Raw genomic sequence first — 24,572 nt, 5'->3', positions numbered from 1 at the left:
ACTTCTACTCCACTGTCACTGCAGGTTCTGTCACACCAGCGCTCCCCTCCTTCCCCAAGAACTGCCAACCAGGATTGTGACCAGATCCAGGCAGGGCAAAGCAAGCCCTGTACTACTGCTCTGGTATGCCACTTGATGCTTCCCACCGTGTGAGCCAGTGACTTGGGAAGCAGCTGACTCTGGAGCTCTGGAAGCAGCTGCAGGAACTTCCTGCTGCTGCCGCTGCCACTAACACTACCACACCACCTCCGCCATCCGCAGGGCTGGGGCTGACCACTTTCACCTCATTACAGCAGTTTTCCCACTACCCTGCTCTGTAGTCTTTGGCATTGTGGGTTGAGAGGTCTTGTACCTGCTACAGCTCAATGATTCATGGCCCTGAGGCCTGCTCTGCCCAACTCCCAGTCTGGTCTGTCCTGGCATGGCCCACGCTGGGCTGAGCTCTGCTCTCAGCACCTTGCAATGGTCCCAAGTTTTAGGGTCTGCGCTGCTGTTTTCAGAGCTACTCCTACTCCACTGTCACCACAAGCTCTGCCACAGCAGTGTTCCTCCTCCCCCAAGAACCACCAAGCTGGATTGCAACCAGATCCAAGTGACTATCCAGGACCTCCTGGGCTGGAGACCTGCTCCCCTCTGCTATTTCATGGGTTCCACAGCTCTCGAATTTGTTCAGAGCATTTTTTACAGGTGTTTGGAGGGATTTGGGGCAGAGCTTAAGTCCCTGCTTTTCAGCTGTCATCTTTTTTCCTTCATTTTCAACTTCTCCCTCTCTACTAGCTCCTTCCTTGATGCGAACAAACATGCCCACAGCTCTGTCATCTCAAAAAACCTTCATTTTCCCCCGTCACCTCCTCACTCTATCATTTTACATCAGTTCTTTCTTTTACAAATGAACTCCAAGAAAAGGCTAGCTACATTCATTGCTTCAATTTCTTTTCTTCCCATTGATCACTGACTTCTTAACACTTTGTAATCTAGACTCTAACCATATCACTCAAACTGGCACTGCCCTTTCCTAGATTATCAAGGATCTTTTATTGCTAAATCTAAAGGTCTACTCTCAGTCCTCATCTTTCTTGCTGTCTTGGTAGAATCAGACACTATTGTATAGGATTCTCCTCTTGGATATTCTCCCTGGTTTTTGGGTCAACCATTTGCCTACTTCTCTGATTTCTTCTGTCTTATTTTCTAACTGTGATTGTCCCCTCAAAGCTCTGTCCTGCACTACCCTCTCTCTTGGTAATATTATCAGCTTCCATGGGTTCAATTATTATCTCTACATATCTAGCCCTAGCCTTTCTTGTTGGGCATCTATTATTATTACTACTAATAATGATAGCAACTGATATTTAATACTGAGTTAAAGTTCCAAAGCATTTTACCTAACATTACTTCATTTAAGTCTCACAACAACCTGTGACATAGGAAATGCAGGTATTATTTATATCTTCCTTTTGAGTCAATAGTCCAAAATAAGTTATCTTTCCCCTTAAATGTGCTCCTCCTCCAAACTTCTTTATTTCTTTTGAGGCCACTACTACCAACCTTCTAGCCACCCAGGTCTTCAGCTCCTCTCCTCCCAAACCCCTACTGCCAATCAGTTGTCAAATCTTGCTGAGTTTGCTTCCACTACAGCCTTTATATATATTTTAATTACTCTATGTATCTGAAAATAATGTAACTATATTTTTTGAATTAGAAATTTTTGTTAGCAATGAAAGGAAAAGAAAATACACTTGAAAGAAAATGAATTTTACTTATAGAAGAGACTTACTACCATGACTGTGCCACAAAAGACAATTTTGAAAAATAAAAGGAGTCTGGATGGAGAAGTGAGGGGGTTTTAACAACAACAACAACAAAAAGCATTCTCTGGGAGAGACAGAAGGTAGTATGTGGCAGGCAAGTCAAACCATCTCAATCACCACCCCCAGTGAGGCCCTGGTAGAGACAGCCTAGGACCCTAAGTCCCACTCCTACCCTGACCAGTGACCCTGCTTCTAGCACGACCCTAGCAGCCATCACTGAGGGGAGTATCCTTTGTGGAGAAGGGCCCATTATCCTCACCATCATCAGCAACAACTGGGGACTAACTGCTGCTGAAGGACAGTTAAAAGTAAATGCCCTTGGACTAGTAATATTTTCTCTTTCCCCCACCAACTAGCCCTGTTTCCAGCCTGGCCCCCACAGACACAGTTCAGGCAAGCAGTCCTTGTACAGATACAATCTGGGAATTTCCTTTGCAGATGCTGCAGTCCTCACTTTCTCAGAAGCTACAGCTACTGAAGACCCAGAAAAGAAAGTTTTTGCCACCAAAGTCCTAGGCATTGTCAAAAAGTTTAACATAAGAAACTGGTATGGTTATATCAATATAAAAGGCATGAAAGGGGATGCAAAACCATCTGCTTTGCTCTTGCACTCTAAGGACCATGGGACCCTCTCCATTTGAATTGTAGCTGAATTCTCCTATAGGTCTGGTCTCCCTCTAACAGAACTTAAGTTTTTTGAGAGCAGGGACTAGATTGAACTTGTTTTGTCCCTAGTACTGAGCACAGTACTTTCCACATAGTAAGCTCTTAATTTGTTTTTAAAAATTCATTCAGATAGCTCATTTTGCTTCAGAAAATCTCAACTATGGCACACAACAGAATATCTTCTTTGCAGGCTTAAGAGCTCTAAGAACCCCAGTGAACAGTAGGTCATGGGATTTAAATATTTCAGGCCTAGGCAATCTTGTTTAATCCTCTCATTTTATACTTGAGGAATTTGAAGCCTATAAAAGGGAAGTGACTTGTTTTAAGGTCTTACAGGTAATAAATGACAAAGCTGAAATTTGAATTAAGGTTTTCTAATTCCATATTCAGTGCAATGGCCAATACACAGTGCTGCCTCTGTTTGACTGACCTTCTTCCTCTTCCTTTGCTTTGTTTTAGCCGAGTCTTGTCCAACATTCCCATTCCCCAAAGTCCCTGACTGGTTTTTCCCTGGGTGTTGTGGTCCAGATGTTGGAGCAGTTGGTGTAGGAGGAGGCGTATTTTCAGGGGAATCAGGGCTGGATTTCATGCCAGAACTTGACCCGAAGAGATGTGGCTGTAAAATCAAAAGACCAAGTTGGCTAATTAAGGAGATTCAGCAAAATGATTTATGAATTTGATGGTAATTTAATCTAAAAATGAAAAGACATGATTTATTTTCATATATATTCTCAGGATTTTCCTACTATTTTAATGCTGGAAATGATGCCCAAGGCAGGTCTATGGACGTTAATTTTTAAGTCTGGAGAAAAGATCCGGATTGTTCTAAAACTCCCTGTTAGTGTTTCAAGAGAAGGAAGGCCCTCTATTTCTATGTGAAAGTCCTGAAATGGCTTGGAATTGCCTAAAACTCAGTATGTCTAAAGTCGAATTCACTTCCTCAGCTCTGCCCCCTGCCAAAATTAAGCTTCTTTTGAATACTTTTCTCCTTCTGTCAATGGTATATATTATACTATTCTGCTAGTGACTTAAGTGGTGCCGTGGATGGAGTGCTGAGCCCGAAGTGAAGAAGACTCATCTTCCTGAGTTCAAACCCAAACTCAGTCACTTACTAGCTGTGTTACCCTGGGCAGGTCACTTAAACCCTGTTTGCCTCAGTTTCCTCATCTGTAAAATGAAGTGGAGAAGGAAATGGCAAACTACTGCAGTATCTCTGCCAAGAAAACCCCAAATGGGGTCATAAAGAATTGTACATGACTGAAATCACTGAACAACAAGAAAAAGTAATTCAGGCTTAAAACCTTGCAGTGACAGCTGTCTAGAGATCATCTATGCCAACACCCCTCTGACCCCAGATCCTTTTTACATGCAGGACATCCTTGACTTCTTTTTGCTCCATAGCTACTCTGTTGTCAAGTCCTGTTGATTGCTTTTTTCATAATAACCCTTGCAGACTTCCTTCCCTTTCTATTTCTACTATCATCCCACTAGCATTGGTCCTTTTTAGCCTCATGTCTAGACTACTGCAACAATCTTCCTAACTGCTTGACTCCAATATCTCACTGCTCTAACATAAACTTTCAAAATGTCAGAAATGGAAGAGACACCAGAGGTCATCTAATTTAACCTGTACTCCAAAAGCAATTTCTTCTATGATATCCCTGACAAGTGGTCTGGACCCAGCCTTTGCTTGAAGACCTCCAGTGATGGAGAAATCCATTATCTCCTAAGACATCCCATTCCACACTCTGCTAGATTAAATTTCTTATAACACCATTTTCTCATCATATTCCCAACAAAAACTTTCAATGGCTGCTCACTGTATATGAAATGAAAGTTTAAATTCCTATGAACCCTTCATTTCAGTCAAACTGGTCTATTCTCTCCAAAATTTTTAGATCCCATTCTCATTTCTAAATCTCTGAATACACAGGCAGGCTTTTTTACTTGGAATATTGTCAAGGTACGTGTTCCAATTCTTATATGAGATAAGTATTCCTGACCCACTGCAGCCTACCATTCTTGCTCTGAACTCCCTTATCACTTACTGTGTGCATGACTCTCTCTCACAAGATTATAGTAAGTAAATGTGAGCTGTTATTAATTATTCAACAGACATCTATTAAGCATCTACTTTATAACAGGTACCGTGCTGGGTTCTATGGATATACATGGAAAAATAAAACGATCTCACCCAACTCTGAAGACGTGTGTGTGAGTGTGCGTGTGTGTGAAGTGGCCAGAGGATGGGAAATGATATGTACATAGAAGATTAAATATAAAATGTATACAAAGTAATTTCTGGGACAAAGGGAAATAGCAATTGGAAAGATGGGCCAGAAAATCTGGACGTTTCTTGTAGGAGGTGGCATAAGAGCTGAACTTTGAAGGAAACTATGATTAGAAGTGAAAAGGTGGAAGTGAGAAGGGAGTATATTCCAGAATTGCGCAAAGACAGACAGAAACAGGAAATGAAATGTTGTACAGAGGGAAGAGCAAGGGGGGGCAGTTCATCATCATCTTCATGAACAGGTATATTTTCTTTAATACTATTATTTAGTCTTTTATGCACATGTCCTGTTTCTCCAACCAGGCTGTCAACAGGGATTAGGTGAGTATATGGTATACTGTGGGAGCCCAATAGATGTTTGCTTGATTATGGTGGCTGGTTCATGCTAGTCACTTAGCACTGAGGTCCGAGTGGGAAGAAGCACTCTGATTCTCTGTATGACATTCTCTCCATCAACAACAGTAATTAAAAATCAGGGCAAAGAAGGACCTTGGTGAGGGAGGCATTCTATGACTAATGGGATTCAGCTATAGTGTTTCTTGATCCTTATGCCCTTGCTTCTCAGAAAGCCCACATTCTATGCCTTGAAAATCAGCCTGCAAAGGGAAGCTTTTATCAGCTGCTGTGTAGCTGGAAACAGTTGCTGCGGTAGTTCCCTAGGGCAGCTTGGCTTATGCTGGGCTGGCCACCTTGGAGAGTCAAGAAAGGAGAAAAATGAAGGTCTGTCTTTAGCATTTTCTTGGATGCAAAGTAGAGAATGTTATGTACACTACATTTCTTCAATTATAGATGTTATAACATATTGGAAAGATGTTAATGAAAAACATACTCATGAATTTATTCATAGAGCATACATATATCAAAGGCATTTAAGGGGTGTTTATTAACATCAAAATTGTGTTTTTTAACATCACCAAAATGAATGCTACTGAAGCAAGCAGGCAAGATTTAGGGTACTGCATTGGGTAATGCATTGACTAAGAGATGCCTAGTATGTTTTTTTTTTTAAATTGACTTGCAAGGGATTTGATCTGTGATCCAAATTATTAATTTAAATCCATTTCTTGGATTTTTCCTCAACCAGATTTTCTGAGGAGCATAAACATCTCATACAGTTTTGGGCATTTCTGAAGTGTAGCAAGAGCAGGTATTGCTTCAAAGTTTTTAAGTACCCTGGGGAATAGCTGAGCTTCTCACAGATACCATCCTCAAGCTGGAATTTGTGCTGGGATGTTGACACGGTGTGGGCTAAGGCTAACCTTGGCACGATCACGATGGTTTTTTTGGTCCTCTGACCACATGTCTTTCACCTTGCCTAGCAGCTGAAATTAATGTGCCCCTAGACAGTTGACATACTTAGCCTTGAAGCAGCCAGGAAGGAGGATTTAGTTGCTCCACAAGGAGGCAAGTTTCCAACACTCTAGATGATCTACTACAATAGAAGGAGCCATCAAAAGTGCTAAAAAGATGAGGGTTTATTGATTGCATGCAAAGGGTGGCATGGCAGGAACCAAGGTTCATTGCTATTTCCCCAAGAACAAACGTAGCTGTTAGAAACTAATCAGCTCGATGCAAATCAATTCCACAAACAATGAACGATGCACCTACCATGCGCTAGGCACCATGCTACGGCCTGTGTTGAAGAATATCCACATCCCCATTAACCCAAATTTGAGCATCTGCCTTGGGAGTGTGTCAAAAAAACCCCAAAACTATAACATTATAACCAAAGACCTTGGTAGTTAACAACAAAAGCAACAAACAGTATGTACCCCCATCGTATGAAGACCATTGTGCTATATGCTGGGAAAAATGTAAGAGCGGTACCTGTTCTAATGGAGCTTAACAGTTAATAATAATATTAGATAACATTTATTAAAGCACTTCACATGTAGTATCTCCTTTGATCTTCAAAATAAACCCAAAGCACTAAAACTCCCAGATCTTTTCCACGGGAACTATTGTCTATCCAAACCTTCTCCATCTTTTGTGAAATCCATTTTTTAAAATATAGTCATCCCTAGTATGTAGGGATTCGGCCCTGTTGTAATTTAGACTACTGTAATTTTATATGGGTTCTGCCATCCTATGTGTCTGGCTATTTATTAAAGCTTTATGTCATCTGCAAATTAGATAAGGAAACTACCTATCCCTCAGACAAGATACGGATAAAAGAGTACATCACAGAGGAATGGTGAAATTTGAACATATTTCAGCTAAAATATTGTCTTGATTTAACAATCTACTTAAGATATCTGTCAGTAAGGGAAATGAAGTGAGTCTGGCATGACTTGTTTTTGATGACGCCATGTTAGCTCTTAGTAATGGCTGCTTTCCTAGGTGACCACAAACCTCCTCCTTTCTAATGTGTTCTAGAATTCTGTCAGAAATTGAAGTTAGATTTATCGGTCGATAGTTTGAGTCCACCCTCTTCCTTTTCCCCCTGCAACACCGGTACATTTGCATTTTTCTATTCCAGTAGCACCTCTCCTGTTTGTGAGATCTTTCCAAGATCACCAGTAATGACTCTGAATCACAGCTGCCGGTTCTTTCAGTACTACGGGGTGAAGTTCATCTGAGCCTGAACGTACGGAGGGCAGCAACATATTGATTATGTCTTCACTTATCTTAGGTTTGTACTTTTTGTTTAACATATTTTTCTCTTTTTAATGATCCCTTCTCTTAGTAAAGAAGGTAGAAAATCAATCTTAAAAAAAGAGTCACCTCTGTTCTTTGTCCTTAGCCTCAGCTCATTCTGGGCTCTATAGCCCACGTTACTCTTTTATATTGTCTTTGTTTCCATCTTTTTTTAAAATGATTTTTATTTTGAAATTAACAAACATCAAATGAAATGGACATTTCCATAAACAAAGCAGAATAGGAAAAAAGGATTGTACACCATACTGAAGATCTCTATTATGTACAGACTGCTTTTCTTTTGAAGTATATAATAAATTCAACCTGTAGCTTTCAAAGCTGGCCTGGTTATCTATATTACTTTCTTTCTCCAGTTCTCTAGATTAAAAATATCCTACCGATCCTCTTTTGTTTTTTTCCCCCTTTGTTTTATTTTATTTTTTGCCCCCTATTCTTTTCATCCTCCCAACCTTGTTGAGAGGAAAATAAAAACACCCTTGTAACAAACATGTTTATATAGCATAGAGTCACTTGCTTACTTTCCACATGTGCCTTTCTTAAATCTAAGCAGCCTTTTTTGTGAGTTCCCTGTATTTCCATATTATTCTATGTTGATACCCCCATGTTCCTCTTCCCCTTCAGAATTTAGCATTTCAGAGCTCTCCCTCCTTGTTCAGCCAGCTCTTGCTTTCACAGTAGTAGGTTGTTGGTTCTCTGAGCTCTTTGAAGCCTCATCTCCGGTGAAGGCCGCATGTCAGACAGCTTTTCTTTTTTCCCTATATTACAAATTCTTTGATGGAATCGTCTCTTTGTCCCAAGGTTCCCATCATTTCCACTTTAGCGAATGATTCTTCTCTATTGGTCAGAATCAGACCCAGAATAGCAGTTCTCCCATTCAATTTCTTAAAGGATGCAATTATAGTTGAGGTAATTGATAACTTTACCAGCTGCTCGGCTTTTGACAGAGAGAATGTCAGTGGATACTTAGACAACTCAAGTGTCCGAATGAGACAATATCATGCTTTTATACCAGAGCTGGAATCTGTTTCTCATTCCTAATTGAAGTGTGTTACAGTGGAAAGAGTACTGGATTTGGAGTCAGAGGACCTGAGTTCAAATCCAGGTCTGCCATTTACCATCTATGTGACTTTTGGTAAATTACTTAACCTCTCGAGGTCAGTTTCCTCATCTGCAAAATGAGCTTTGATTAGGTGATTTCTCAGGTCCCTCTCAACTCTAGACTTGTGATCCTATGACTAAAATGACAAGTAAGGTCCCTCTGAGCTCTATATTACCCTAATTATTCCTTCCAACCATGTAGTCTGTAGAATATGACTACTAACCTCCAATGATCTTCAGCCTGCTCTACCACCACGTTTTGCTCCCTTGGACTCTGGGAAGTGTTTCCTCTTTTTGTCCTCTTAAGTGTCTATGCCAAATATTCAGTACTACTTCATTTCCCTACCTTTTGTCTATCTTGTTACTTTTGGATAAGGTCTTCTCCTCTCAAACCAAATTCTAGTCATATATCTTGTTCCAAGATAAGTCTTGGTGGGAAACTCTTCCCGTCTATTTCCATTTGCAGTTTTAAGACATTTTAATTAGAATTACATTCTTAGACATCTTAGCGAGATATTCACCTCCCAAATCTGCAAATCACACAAGATACTCTGTATTCCCAGGATCTTAAGTTATTTTTGTTCAGGACCTCATACTTCCTAGCAATGCTTTTTAAAATGCAATATAAATGTTAGCTATTATTTTTAGCAATTATTCTGACGGTATCACTTGTTCACACACGAATCACCAGAAGTGATAGTCACCATCTTGTTTGACGTTTCTTAGGAAGCCGTCTTTTCCCATATCCATGGCCTGGGGAGACAGCAGGCTTCCCTGTTCTTTATGTCACGTCACCATATAATGCTTTACCTAGCTCCAGAGATTCATCAACAACCATTATTCTTCTCCACCTCTTTCTGATGGACACTTGAAGATCTCCCACTTCAGGGAGCTGGTGAAGTTCCATCAGAATTTCTTGAAGCACGAGAAGTTGCTTCCTACATAAAGAGTTCAGCTGTTTGTGCACAGTTGTTGGCAGGTTGTTTCCTTCATTAGACTGTGAGTTTCCTGAGAACAGGGACTGTTTTTTGGCCTTCTTTGTATCCCCAGTACTGAGCACAGTGGCTAGCCCGGAGTAGGTACTTGATAAATGTTACTGACTAACCAACTCTACATAAAAACTGTTATCTATTATTTACCTCCAATAGTTGAGCAGTCTTTCTTTTTTCTTTCTTTCCTTATGTTCCTTCCAACCTTCTTCCCGAGATGAATATTTCCCTTTGTCTTATTATATGCTGCTTCTTTTTTGTTTCGTTCTTGAAAAACTTCTGCTACCCTTTAATATTTTTAAAAATTTACTTTTTAAAATGTTTTAGTTTTTTCTTTCTAAAAAACATTACTGTCATTTCCCAATGACCTTACAGGCTGAAACCCCTAAAAGCAAATAAACAGTCATGCAAAACAAATTAATATATTGATCACATCTGAAAATGCATGCCTTCTTCCATACCTATTGTCTACTATCTATTCTCTGCTGAGGACAGGAAATATATGGTACCACCAAGGCCTTAGAAATCATGATTGGGCACTACACTGATCAGAGTTTCAAAGTCTTTCACTATTGTTTTCCCTGTAATAATGGGGGCATTGCTTACCTTGTTTGGCTAATTTTACTTCACTTCGCATCTTTCATAAATCCCTGGATTCTTTGTATGCCTCATTTCTTGTTTTTAATAATTATTTATTTGATATTTTTAGTTTTCAGCATCGATTTCCACAAGAGTTTGAATTACAAATTTTCTCCCCATTTCTGCCCTTCCCCCCACTCCAAGATGGCATATATTCTGATTACCCCGTTCCACAGTCAGCCCTCCCTTTTGTCACCCCACTCCCCCCCATCCTCTTTTACCTTACTTTCTTGTAGGGCAAGATAGATGTTTATGCTCCATTGCCTGTATATCTTATTACCCAGTTGCATGAAAAAACTTTTTTTTTGAACATCTGCTTTTAAAACGTTCGAGTTCCAAATTCTCTCCCCTTTTCCCTCCCCACCCACTCTCCCTAAGAAGGCAAGCAATTCAACATAGGCCGCATATGTATCACTATGCAAAACCCTTCCACAATACTCATGTTATGAAAGACTAAATATATTTTGCTCCTATCCCATCCTATCCCCCTTTATTCAATTTTCTCCCTTGACCCTGTCCCTTTTCAAAAGTGTTTGCTTTTGATTACCTCCTCCCCCTATCTGCCCTCCCTTTTATCATCCCCCCTTTTTATCTCCTTCCTCCTTCTTTCCTGTGGGGTAAGATACCCAATTGAGTGTGTATGGTATTCCCTCCTCAGGTCAAATCTGATGACAGCAAGATTCACTCATTCCCTCTCACCTGCACCCTCTTCCCTCCCAACAGAACTGTTTTTTCTTGCCACTTTTATTGGAGATAATTAACCCCATTCTATCTCTTCCTTTCTCCCTCTCTCAATATATTCCTCTCTCATCCCTTAATTGTATTTTTTTTTTAGATATCATCCCTTCATATTCAACTCACCCTGTACCCTCTGTCTATGTATATGCACACACACATATGTATGTATGTATGTATGTATGTGTGTATGTACCTTTGTATGTATATGTATATTCCCTTCAGCTACCCTAATACTGAAGTCTCATGAATTATACACATCATCTTTCCATGTAGGAACGTAAAAAAAAACAGTTCAAATTTACTAAGTCCCTTGTGATTTCTCTTTCTTGTTTACCTTTTCATGCTTGTCTTGATTCTTGTGTTTGAAAGTCAAATTTTCTATTCAGCTCTGGTCTTTTCACTGAGAAAGCTTGAAAGTCCTCTATTTTATTGAAAATCCATATTTTGCCTTGGAGCATGATACTCAGTTTTGCTGGGTAGGTGATTCTTGGTTTTAATCCTAGCTCCATTGACCTCCGGAATATCATATTCCAAGCCCTTCCATTCCTTAATGTAGAAGCTGCTAGATCTTGTGTTATCCTGACTGTGGTTCCACAATACTCAAATTGTTTCTTTCTGGCAGCTTGCAGTATTTTCTCCTTGATCTGGGAGCTCTGGAATTTGACAAAAATATTCCTAGGAGTTTTCTTTTTGGGATCTTTTTCAAGAGGTGATAGGTGGATTCTTTCAATTTCTATTTTATCCTCTGGCTCTAGAATATCAGGACAGTTCTCCTTGATAATTTCTTGAAAGATGCTGTCTAGGCTGTTTTTTTGCTCACGGCTTTCAGGTAGTCCAATAATTTTTAAATTACCTCTCCTGGATCTATTTTCCAGGTCAGTGGTTTTTCCAATGAGATATTTCACACTGTCTTCCATTTTTTCATTCCTTTGGTTCTGTTTTATAATATCTTTATTTCTCATAAAGTCACTAGCTTTCACTTGCTCCAATCTAATTTTTAAGGTAGTATTTTCTTCAGTGGTCTTTTGGACCTCCTTTTCCATTTGGCTAATTCTGCCTTTCAAGGCATTCTTCTCCTTATTGGCTCTTTGGAGCTCTTTTGCCACTTGGGTTAGTCTATTTTTTAAGGTGTTGTTTTCTCCAATATTTTTTTTTCAGTATTTTTTTGGGTCTCTTTTAGCAATTCATTGACTTGTTTTTCATGGTTTTCTCACATCATTCTCATTTCTTGTCCCAATTTTTCCTCTACTTCTCTAACTTGCTTTTCCAAATCCTTTTTGAGCTCTTCCATGACCTGAGACCAGTTCGTGCTTTTCTTGGAGGCTTTTGATGTAGGCTCTTTGACTTTGTTGACTTCTTCTGGCTGTATGTTTTGGTCTTCTTTGTCACCAAAGAAAGATTCCAAAGTCTGAGACTGAATCTGAGTGTGTTTTCGCTGCCTGGCTATATTCCCAGGCAACTTACTTGACCCTTGAGTTTTTCAGCAGGGTATGACTGCTTGTAGAGTAAAGAGTACTTTGTTGCAAGCTTGAGGGGATGCGCCATTGATTTCAGAGCTATTTCTATACAGCCAGCTCTGCCACACCAGCACTCCTCCTTCCCCAAGAACCACCAACCAGACCTGATGCAAATCTTCAGCAGGCTGTGCACTCCTGCTCTGATCTGCCACTTAATTCTTCCCACCAGGTGGGCCTGGGGCTGGAAGCAACTGCAGCTGTACTTCTGTAGCTGCCCCACCTCAGCTGCCCCTGGGGCGGTGGCCAAACTGTGAACTCTTTTCAGTCTGTCCCCCCCAGCTTTTCCCACTAACCTTCTCTGTTGTCTTCGGTGTTTGTGGGTTGAGAAGTCTGGTAACTGTCACAGCTCACTGATTCAGGGTGCTCCCAGTTCCGTGAGTAATAGACCTCACCCAGCGACCATCCAGGATCTCCTGGGCTGGAGCCTGCTTCCCTCTTCTATTCTGTGGGTTCTGCAGTTCTAGAATTGGTTCAGAGCCATTTTTTATAGGTTTTTGGAGGGACCTGGCAGAGAACTCACGCAAGTCCTTGCTTTCCAGCTGCCATCTTGACTCCGCCCCCCACAAAACAGTTTTGATGATTAATGTTTTATAGTACAACTTCATACCTGGTCATGCCTGGTGGACCCCCTCCCCCTTTCATTACTATTTTTTCTTGCTCCTCCATATGAATTATTTTATTTTGTCTAATTCTATGGAGTAGTCTGATTGAATAGTATTAAATCTGGAAATTAGTTTAGGCAATAAAACATCATTGTTTTTATATCACTTTTGCCATTCTTTTAATAAATAAATCATTCTCCCTGACAACCTAAGGAGAAAAAATGCATTTCTCAAGCACTTTCAGTTTCTCCTCTAGGACAGAGATCAGATTGCACCATGGCACAGTCACAAAATAAACCTAGATCACTCTAAGTTCAACGAATCAATCAATCAACAAGCATATATTAAACTCTTACGTGTCAGGCACTGAGCTAAGGGCCGAGGGCAATGACATTCCCTGCTCTCTGAGCGCTTATATTCCATTGAGGAAGACAACCTGTAAGTAACCAAGTATATAAAATATATATGCAGAGTAGAGGCAAAATGATCTCAGAAGGGAAGCCACTAGCAGCTAGTGTGGCAGGAAAAAGTCACCTGCAGAGGTGGTGTTAGTATGAAATCTTGAAGGAATCCAGGGATTCTAAGAGTCAGAGCCAAGCAGGGAAACCATTTCAGGCACAGGAGATGGTCAGGGCCGAGGCATAGAGACAAGATGAAGACTGTGAGATGACTAGCAAGTACGTTAGTATGTTCAACTGCAGAATGTGTTGAGAAAAGGAAGAAAGGAAGGGGCTAGATTATGAAGAGCTTTAAATGCTAAACACAGGAGTTTATTTTTGATTCAAAAGACACCATTTGAGTCAGACCTACGCTTTAGGAAAATCACTTTTGCAGTAATATGGAGGATGGATTGGAATGGGGAGAGATCAGACATAGGGAGAATAATTAGGAGACTGTTACAATTGTTTAGGGAAGAGGTGATAAGGGCCTGAAGTAGGGTAGTGGCCATGAGAATACAGAGATGTGGGAGACATGGATTTGGTAACTGACCAGACATACAGGGCGAATGAGAATGAGGAGCTGAGGATGGTTGCAAACCTGGCTGAATGTCAGGTTGGTGGTGACCTTGACAGAAATAGTGAAAGAAAAGGGGGGAGTTTGTTGGGGAGAGGGGTAGTGGAGAGGAACACACCAAGTTCTGTTATGGAGGTATGGAATTTAAGACTTCTTTGGCATATTCAGTTTACAAAATCCAGTAGGCACTTGGTGATGAAGGTCTGGAGCTCAGCAGAGAAGTTAGGGCTGGATAGATGGATCTGGTAATCATTGACATAGAGCAAATACAGCCTGTGTGAGATGATAAGTCACCAAATGAAAAAAATATCGAATGAAAGGAGAAAAGCGTCCATGATGAAGCCTTGGAGGACATCCATTGTTTGTGAAGGTAGCATGAAGATCCAGGAAAAAACAGAAAGAATGGAATAAAACCAGGAGAACAAAGTCATGAAAACCCTGAAAGGAGAGGGTATCCAAAGGAGAAGGTGTCAACTGCTGCAATGGTCAATAAGGATGAAGATCAAGAAAAGATCATTTGGTTTTGCAATAAAGAGATCATTGGTAACTTTGGAGAGAACATTTCAGTTGAATGATGAAGTCAGAAGCCAGATAGCAGAGGGTATAAAATTGAATGAGAGGAGGCAAAGTGGAGGCACAGCAATGGTGATAGTTTTCTCAAGGAGTTTAGCTAATAAGTGAGAAGAGAGATACAGGTTGACACCTGGCAGTCATGGTAGTGTGTATTTAGTGTTTGGTTTTTTTTTTTTAAAGATTGAGAAGATGGGTGTGCTTCTAGGCAGCAGGCAAAGAACCAGTAGATAGGGAAAGACTAAAGTTTAGAGAGAGATTGGGGTACAGTGGAGAATACAGGAAGGGATAAAATTAAAGATACACATACAGAAAGCTTGGACTTGGCAAAAAGAAGGATCCCCTCATTATTAGAGACTGGACTGAAGGAGGACACAGTGGGGGGCCATATCATAGGGATGTGAGATGAAGAGGGACAAAGAGGGGCCTCTTGGCAAGTGGTCTCAATTTCGGGGTGACGTATAAGGCAAGTTACTGCAGGATAAGGAATAGGATGCAGGGCTGAAGCAGAAAAAGAAAAGGTTTGGGACAGTCCTTATACTGAGTGGGATATGGAATCAATTAGAAGAATCAAGCAGGAATGCCCTTCTTCAGTGAGCACCCAGCTGGAGTTAGTAAGTATACATTTTGTAGTGGATCCAAGCCAGGTCAGTCACAATTCTCATTTTCCTTACTTGTTTAAAACAAATTTCACAGTAATTTCACCTAGTTTTTTAGTTATCCCTTTTACCTAACCTCTATGGAAAACGGCCTACTACTAAATATGAGACTCCAGTGCAGACTACCTCCACTTCCCTGGATGGTAAGTTTTCTGGAACCAACTAGGGTTGAGACTTATCGTAGACAGAAATAGACAAGACACAAGCGCACAGGACCCAAGACATAATTAAATTCTTTAATGACATTGAAACACCTGGTTCTACCTTGTCATTACTCTCCAGAACCTTCCTTCTCCTTTTCTGGACACTAGGTTCTATAGACAGGAAAATGAAGGAGAAGCTACGGACTAAGTTATCTTCACTAAAGAACAGATCTTCTGATATCTTTTGTTAGACAAGATGGATAAACATTGGTCTATAAAAAAAGCATGTAGAACACTACCCCTAGGGTTAAGGAAGACGACCATTGACAGGTCAAATAAAATGAGTCATTTTTTATACTTTACTTCAGTCCTTCAAAATATCCATGACTTCATGTATATGGGTCCTTCTCCTATCAACGCTAGTATCACCATATCTTAGCGAATGATTTCATGTGTTCTCATGACCAAAGAAATCCATCGCATTATACCCAGCCCTTGGTGGTGAATCACCTGGTCTAAGCCAGGCATAACAGACGTAGTCTATCCCTGGGCCCACCTCAAAGCCTCTCTCTCTCAGAGGCTGTACCTTGCTTACTTAGCTAAAGGTACAGGGTCACCTTTGTATTCCCATGAGACCTTTGCATCTCTGGAACGAAAGCTCTCTTTGGGAGATCTTCTATTCCTTTGCACTTCCCTGGCGCAGTCTTCTATATAATGTATTTAATGTTTTCTTCAGTTACCTCAAAGAGGGCTGTGATATCATCCATGGGGGTACTTTCTCCACTAATGCAGATCTCAGCCCCTACTCAGTCATCTCAGCAAATTGTTGCATGATTTGTAGTGACCGCTCAGTAGCCAAACTTGTGTGATGAGTTTCTGTAAACTTAGCTAGTCTGGTCTACGGATGAGAGACACCCCGTCTATTGCTAGGCTCACATACAAAGGCACAACTTGGCTGGACCTCCCAGCACTCACAGATGAGAAAACTGGGACCTGGGGAGGCTAAGGGTCACATAGATACTAAATCAGAAGCAGGATTTGAGCTCAGGTCATCAGAGCCAGTACTCTTTCCTTGGTACCAAGCTGCCTCTGACATTCTACTTGAAAAGCCTTAAAGAACCCAGGGTTCTTTTCACATCACAATATAGTATTGGAGTAGGGCTTGAGTAGATTTAAATATTACCTCAGCAGAAGCGTGGTACTGTATGAAAGTAGCAGAAATGGCATGGCTGAAGGGGTCACCTGCTTTGGGCGCCATATCTTGCCTAACCAGAAGGGCCAGATCCACCAACTAGAAGAGAATAATGGAGAAAACACATTTAGAATCTGGAGCTGAACAGTGAGGCTACAGGATCATCACACACACACACACACACACACAAAGACAAGAAGATTCCAACGCGAACACTACTGCATTCCCATGTATCTACTTGCCAAATGTTTGTCTTTGCTCTAGGCTCTATAGAGGACTAAAAGACATAACATTTCTAGCCTTCTGTGCTCCATGGTGTTCCTAACGATCTCAAAGAGTCTTACAAAATTATCTCTCCAGTCTCCCAATGCATTCAATTTTAAAATCTATATTAAAACACAGACATATACATATTTTAAATTAAATAGGCATACATACTTAAATTATTTGCAGTACATATCACTTTCTTGACAGGAGAAAATGAGCAGGGTTCAAAATAATAAAAACAATGGTAGTCCATAGTTTAAAGTTTACAAAGAATTCAATATACAAGTACAAGGGTTGCTGTTCCCCATAATGAAAAACACTATCCACCTCCAGAGAAAGAACTGATGAACTCTGAGCACATACTGAAACATACTTTTTTCACTTCCTTTATATTTCTTTTTTTCCTGTGTTTTCTTTTGCAATATGGGTATGTTTTACATGACTTTACATGTATAATTGATGTAAGATTCCTTGCCTTCTCAAGCAAGAGGGAGGAGGAAGAAAGAGGGAGAGAATTTGGAACTCAAAATTTTAAAGAATGAATGTTAAAAAATTTTTTACATGTAATTGGGAAATAGCTAATGAAATAAATAAAATATATATTTTTAAAAAGTACTGTTGTTTTCATTTTAGAGGTGAGAAAATGGAGGCTTGGAAAGAGATGAAGCAATTTGCTCAAGGTGATGCATTTAGTGAATGGTGTAACAAGGGAATAGAAGCTCCCTGAAGGCAAAACATAGTTTTTTGGGTTTTTTTTGGTAGCCCATGAATCGGTACATACACTAAATGCTTCATAAATGTTTGTTGCATTAAATTGAATATATTATACTACACATTGTTGAGACATTACATAGTTAGAAATCAGTATTCTGGAAAACTACATTCATATGAATATTTTTATACACATGCTCCAACTGATCAATCAACCATCAAGTATTTGTTAGGTGCTTACTATGTGCCAGACACCATGCTAGTTATTGAAGATACAAAGAAAAATGGAAAGAGTGTTCACCCTCAAGAAGCTTACATTTTATCAAAGAAAAACTTGCACACATGTAAGCACACAAGAGAATGGGGAGCATTAACTGCTAGTGGGATCAGGAAAGGTCTCAAGCAGAAGCTGATGCTTTAGTAGAGATCTGAATGAAGTTAGGAAATCTAAGAGACATGGGAGACAGCCTATACAAAAGTAGAGAGGGAGGCACAAGGTGAAGAAGAAAAGGCCGGCTTGGCTGGAGCTCACAAAACTACTGGGCCCCTGCTGAAAGATAGCTTCAGATGTCTGAGTCTAGAAGTAGGCTACAAAGATCAGCTCAGATGGCGGCCTCCCTGCTCAAGAACACCTTCCACTAGGGGTTTTAGGAACAGAGGCTCTATTTGTAGAGCTTTGGCTACTTTTGAATTGTTCAACTTCAAAAATTAAAGAACTGAACAGGTCAGGAGGAATGGGTACAGTCATCCTGGAAAGCGATTTGAAACTATGTCCCCATATTTACTGAATTATGCATACCTTCTAACTCAGTGATACTAATATTAGAACTATATCCCAAAGATATCAAAGAAAGAAGAAAAATTCAGTATTTTTGTACAAAAAAATATTTAGTTCTTTTTTGTGGTGGCAAAGAACTTGAAATCAAAGAGGTGTCTATCAATCGAAGAATGGATGGAGAGAAAAAAAAAAAGACAAATACAGTTATGAATGTAATGGAATACAACTGTGGCCTTAAAAATGATGTAATGACCAGTTTCAGAGAAAGCTGGGAAGACTAGTATGACCTGATACAGAATGATATGAGCAGAACCACAGAAACAATTTATACTATATAATGATGATACTGTAAAAACCAGCAGCCAAGAAAGATGTAGAAATGCTGACAAATACAATGACCAACCATGATTCCAGAGGACAGGTGATGAAGAATGCTATTTACCTCCTCAAAGATAGGTGAGGGGATAAATGGGCAGAACGAGACACATATTTCTGGATGTACCTAGTGTGGGAATTTGTTTTATCTGACAGTGCATTTATTAAAAGGGTGGGGAGAGAAAATAAATGCTGGTTAAATTTTTTTTTAATTTAAAAAAAGAATTGTCTTCTACTATACTATGCAGATTATTTCATTTACTTTTGTTAGCTAGCCTGAAATATCATCAATTAAGAGATACTTTGGGTTCAACAAGAAGTCTCTTTAAAGAATTGCAAATATTCTTGGGCATTTATCAGTCATTTACACGTTAGTGTGTATTCACTTAATCAGAATGTTCTCTCCTCACCTCTGGCTAAGATCAGTTGTTCTGAAGGAATGAGACCCTTGATTGTTGCACACGGGAGAGATCACTGTGCAGCATAAACTGCTTTACCAAAGTTGGGTGGAGGTTTGAGGTAAGAGGACACTAAGAATTTGGGGACGAGACTATTAGGAGCTTTTAGAGAAGGTATAGCAAGGCAGACAGGAGGATATTAAGAACAAACTTTCTCAGAGTTTAGTTTTATGAGGTGTAACCCCACATGTAACCAAACTATATGTGTTTAGGTTGGGGACTTCCTTCACTCTCAAACACTAAAGTATCTGAAAAAAGGGAAGAAATTATGGTAAAGCCACATAAAACCTGTTTAAATTTTTGTTAAGATGTGTTTAAATTTGTTCCATAAAGTGATGTTTGGTATAACCGAGATATTGTTATCACCAAACTCTATCAAAGCAAATTTGTATCTAACAATATTTGTATGAAGGTAGTTGAAGAAGCATTCATTGCAATTTAGGAATAGTATAGGGTTGAACTTCAAAAATCAAAGAACTAAACAGGTCAAGAAGAATTTAGAATGAATCAATCAAATAACAGGTGTTAGTGCTAGATGCTGAGGATATAAAGACAAAAAAATGAAATAATACAGAGTGTACATTCTATGAGGGAAATAATATGTTCATATATAAGTATATGCACAATATGTATTACTATTGTTCAGTTGTTTCAGTCATGTCTGGCTCTTTGTGATCATTTGGGGTTTTCTTGGCACAGATACTAGAGTGGTTTGCCATTTCCTTCTCCATCTCATTTTTACAAATGAGGAAAATGAGGCAAACAGGGTTAAGTGACTTGCCCAGGGCCACACAGCTAGGAAGTGACTGAAGCCAGTTTTGAACTCAGGAAAATAAGTCTTCCTGACTTTAGGCCTGGTGTTCTGTTCACTGTACCACCTAGCTTCCTCCATTTTATATATCTACATCCATATGCATATCCATATCTATAGATATAATATTTACACACACATATACACATACTCTGTGTTTGGAGGGGCGTGGCAAAATCAGCACAAGGTAGTTACAGAAACCTCAGAGAGAGTGGGTACTAGCAACTGGGCTATCAGGAAAGGTTTCCTATTGATGGAACAACTAAGAACTAACTAAATATATAAGGTAAGGGAAGATGAGGAATAGAGGATAACATGAGGATTACAAATCTTGGAGAATGGAAGAATCATGGTACCTTTGATGGAAACTGGGAAGTTTGGGAGAGAGGCAGGTTTTTGGGGAAAGGTGGTGAGCCTTGTTTTGGACTTTTTGAGGCGAGATGTTTCTAGGACACTGATTTTGTCCGAAAATCAGTTGGTAATGCAGGCTTTAAGCTTGGGGAGAGAACTGTGCTTGGCATTTAAATTAGCAGGCAATCTGTAGAGATTTGATAGTTAAGCCCGTGGGAGCAGACACTGTGTAGAAAAAGGGAAAGGGTCCTTGGACAGAGACCTAGGGAATACCAACAGTTAAGGGACATGAGATTAGATGATGAGTCAATAAAGGAAAATGAAAAGAAACAGTTAAGACAGGTAGGAAAAGAATTAGTAGAAAACAGTATCATGAAAACCCAGAGAAGAAAAGCATGTAGAAAGAAACAGGAAAAGGCAATGGCGTGATCTCAGGCTGGCAAATATGGAAATAACAATGGTTGGCTCTAATTTCTTTTTTCTGGCATGTATCCAGGGAAATATAAAGAAGCAATCTTGATGAGGGACCCAGGAATCTTAGCGCATGTGTCAGCAAACTAGGGCCTGTAGAGCAAGAATGGCCCAAAGCCTGTTTTGTACTATGTTTAATTGATGGGCCATACAAAAACAAGGTTGTAGGCCAGATTTGGCTTATGGGCCATGGTTTGCTGACCTCGGAATCTAAGGAGCAGAACCCTGTGCTTAGTGCATTGTTCTGCATGTAGTAAGTGCTCAATAAATGATTTTCATTTGTTTATTCACAAAATACGTAAAGCTTTTATTTTGGATTTTAACATAGAATACAAACATTAAGTATTATTCTTTAAAAATCTAACAAGTAGTACTATTGGCATTTATTCTCAATTTTTTTTGTTTAGTTGTTTCAATGAGGAATTCTATTTCTAATTTTTGAAAATTACTTCTAAATAGGAAAGTATGTTCTTTTCTCACAGTCAGCTATATCTATGGGGAGCCCAGCTAACTGGGACCATGCTGCCATAACCAAGCAATCATCTGGTGGTAGTACATTCAAATTGTAGGTAAAGTCCCAAGGCAAAAATAAGTTTTTGTAAGGTTTTGTAAGACCATATCTATAAAGTAAAAGTATAGGAATCATCTTAGAAAATTACAATTTTTATAGATTTTTAAATTAAAACTATTTTTAGGATTCAGGTTGCTTAGGTTTCAGTGAGATGAAATTTAAGAAGCATTCCGAAAAAAGAGAAAAGGAGGTGGTTAAAAAGGTTGGACACAGAAGATTATTTAAAATAGGGGAAAGGTACACAAGAAGCACAGTTGAAAACTGAAGAATGAAATGAAAGAGAAAATTTGCTTTATTGAAACAGCAAAGTATAATGAAAATTAGGGAAGCAACTAAATACAAATGAATCCAAAGAGATTGATAACTAGTAGAAGATTTAAGATCTAAGGTCAGATGCCTTTAACAAGAAGTCATCATTTAGGATCCTTGGATGAAGGAACAAAGCATGGAATATTATACTGTTCTCATGTTTTGTTATTAGATTCTAGTCCTCCAGGAGAAATATCATTGTGCCTACAAAGTTCCTGTTGGCAGCAATACAACTTTCCACTCTACCAACATGTCGTTCAACTAGTGCTTGTTAGGTGAATTGTCTCATACTAGACCTGTGAAGTACAAATATGAGAAATGACAGTTCCTGTCCTCAAGGAGCTTACAGTCTACCTGGTTAAAGCATGTGTGGTTTACAAAGGGATTTTACATATACTACTTCAATAGATTCTCTTTACAATCCTGTAAGGGGGGATGAGGCTGACGACATTACCATAAATACTAGTAGGGGTGCTCATTGTATGCAGAGTTAAGTGCTTTTTATACTTCTCACCAACTCATAAAGATTCATTTCTCATGAGGCATCATCTGGTTTTCGGCAAAGGCTCCCTGCAAGTCCCATACTTTCATAGTTGAGAAGACAGACAAAGGCCACAGTCAAGTGGATGGCCTTAGGTCACGGTTGAACATAAAAGAATACTGATCAAAAAAGATTTCTGGTTTCCAGTGTTGGGCTCCCAAAAGAAGACTTTATCACTTATCATGTTAAAATCTTCCAGTAATTCTCAATCTTTTAAAATTGTATTATTCTATTTTTTAACACTGAATTTTTAAAATTCTGAGTTCCAGATTCTCTCCTTCTCTCCAGCCCCTTCCCCACCCATTGGGAAAGCAAGTAATATGATACTCATTATACATGTGAAGTCATGCAAAATATATTTCTATATTAGCCATGTTGCAAAAAAAAATCCCAAGAAAAACAAAGTAAAAAACAATATGCTTCAATCTGTACTCAGAATTCATTAGTTCTCTCTCTGGAAGTAGATAAAATTTTTCATCATGAGTCTTTTGGCATTTCCTTGGATCACTGTATTGAGCAGAGTAGCTAAGTCTTTCACAGTTGATCATTGCTACAATATTGCTGTTACCATGTACAATATTTTCCTAGTTCTGTTCACTTCACTTTGCATCAGTTCATGTAAGTCTTCTCAGGTTTTTCTGAAGTCATTCTGCTCATCATTTCTTGTAGCACAACAGCATTCTATCACAATCATATACCACAGCTTGTTCAGCTGTCCCCCAATCGATGGGCATCCCTTCATTGTCTAATTCTTTGCTATCAAAAAAAAGGCTAATATAAATGTCAATCTCTTTTTAGAGATTCAATTTAAGGTGGAGGTATGTGAGCCCACCTCTATTAATATTCCCTCCCTGGGAACCATTTTTACTTCTCTTTTGCAATTAACATAAGAGGTAAAAATATATGGACAGTGTCAAGATCTAACAAAAGGTTACAGAGTTCTTAGAAATTACATTACTTCTTCCATGGGGCTTTACCCTGGAAGACCTGTTCAAGTTTTTCCTTCGACCCACATAAATGGAAATATATTTTCTTACCTGGGCCACCGTCTCATATGCTAAATAGGCCAAAATCTCCATGGCAATAACATTTGGTTTGATTTCCATACTGCTACAATCCAACCAGTCTCGGAACTTGGAAGCTTTTTTGGCTGCTCAATAAAAATAGTGGAACACAGAATTTAACTTTTAATGACTCGGTATTGCACACCAACACTGAAAAACAAGTACTTTGCTTGAGAATTTCATATGGAATGATGTAATGAATATGAAACTTAGTGTTTTGGACATCAGTCAACATGTAGAGACTCTAATCCCAAGGAGCCCATATTTGGCCATATATCAGAGGATAATACACTTGCTAAGAAATGTATTAGTACTCAGCTGTTTGTGTCTTGTGATCTGTAGTCCCACTTTCATTGCAGACACTGCTTGGCAGCTAATGTGGCTTACTAAACTATTTGTGTACTCTGTATATTACCTCATTGTAAATGATGACTAGTCACCTTTGTTCCTTCATTCAACATTCAATTCGGTGGGAAAGAATTTGTGGTGGAAGAGAGGGCATTTCAGGGCAGGCTACATTGTGAGAATCTTCAAAATGTCTAAATTAGTGCTAATTTACTCTTTCTATAGGATGAAGTTCAAACTCTTCCCTTTGGCATTCAAAATTCTCTAAAATCTTTTTTCAACTGACTTTTCTAATTGTTATTCACTATTTCTCAACTGATTCAAAAGTTACATGTCTACTTGCTTTATGTACTTGTCTCTTTTTGTTAATACTGTTCCTTCTTCCACTCCCCATTTAGAATGTTCCCTACAACTTCTTTGCTTTATCTGAATCTTATCCATTATTAAGGACCCAGGTAGAGTTTCATCTCCTTGACCTCTCAAGCTCTCAGTATTCTTTCCCCATTCTGAATACCTGTATCATTCCTTGTCTAAGGGATTTGGTATGGCACATAAAACACACTGCACTGTCAGTGAAATTTTAAACTTGTTGAGGATTATGCCATCACTGATGTCTTTTTTTGCATCTCCCTCAATACCTAACAGAATCCTTTGAACATCTTGGATGCTTGAGACACTTTGGTTGAAGACTTTTATCTGAACCTGATTTTTTATGCTGAGACTAAAACTTCTCTCATGTTAGACTACATTTAATTTCATAAGGCTATATTCCCTAACCACTACTAGTCTGATTACCATTTTAACTAGTAAACTAGAAGAAAAAGGCTCGATAGTAAAGACATTACTGAATCCATGAGATAATGACTGCTAAAAAAAATCCACTACTTACTTTTCCGATATATCTAGACTCAGGTCCATAAAATATATTAATGCAAAA

At 39.2% G+C, this 24,572-nt stretch overlaps 1 protein-coding gene across 2 annotated transcripts in view; it reads right to left on the bottom strand.

The window, feature by feature from the left end:
* SUPT3H (SPT3 homolog, SAGA and STAGA complex component) overlaps positions 1 to 24,572 on the bottom strand; it is a 706,568-nt gene that overhangs the window by 113,361 nt on the left and 568,635 nt on the right. For both annotated transcript variants that reach the window (XM_036767517.1, XM_036767518.1), the window contains exons 8-10: positions 23,264 to 23,376; positions 16,575 to 16,682; positions 2,905 to 3,090 (exon numbers count right to left, since the gene is read on the bottom strand). In XM_036767517.1, coding sequence (XP_036623412.1) covers positions 2,905 to 3,090; positions 16,575 to 16,682; positions 23,264 to 23,376 — 407 coding nt within the window. The remainder of the gene's footprint in view (positions 1 to 2,904; positions 3,091 to 16,574; positions 16,683 to 23,263; positions 23,377 to 24,572) is intronic.

Source organism: Trichosurus vulpecula, chromosome 7 (assembly GCF_011100635.1).
Source record: "Trichosurus vulpecula isolate mTriVul1 chromosome 7, mTriVul1.pri, whole genome shotgun sequence".
Taxonomy (NCBI): Eukaryota; Metazoa; Chordata; class Mammalia; order Diprotodontia; family Phalangeridae; genus Trichosurus; species Trichosurus vulpecula.
This window is presented reverse-complemented; position numbering and strand designations above follow the sequence as displayed.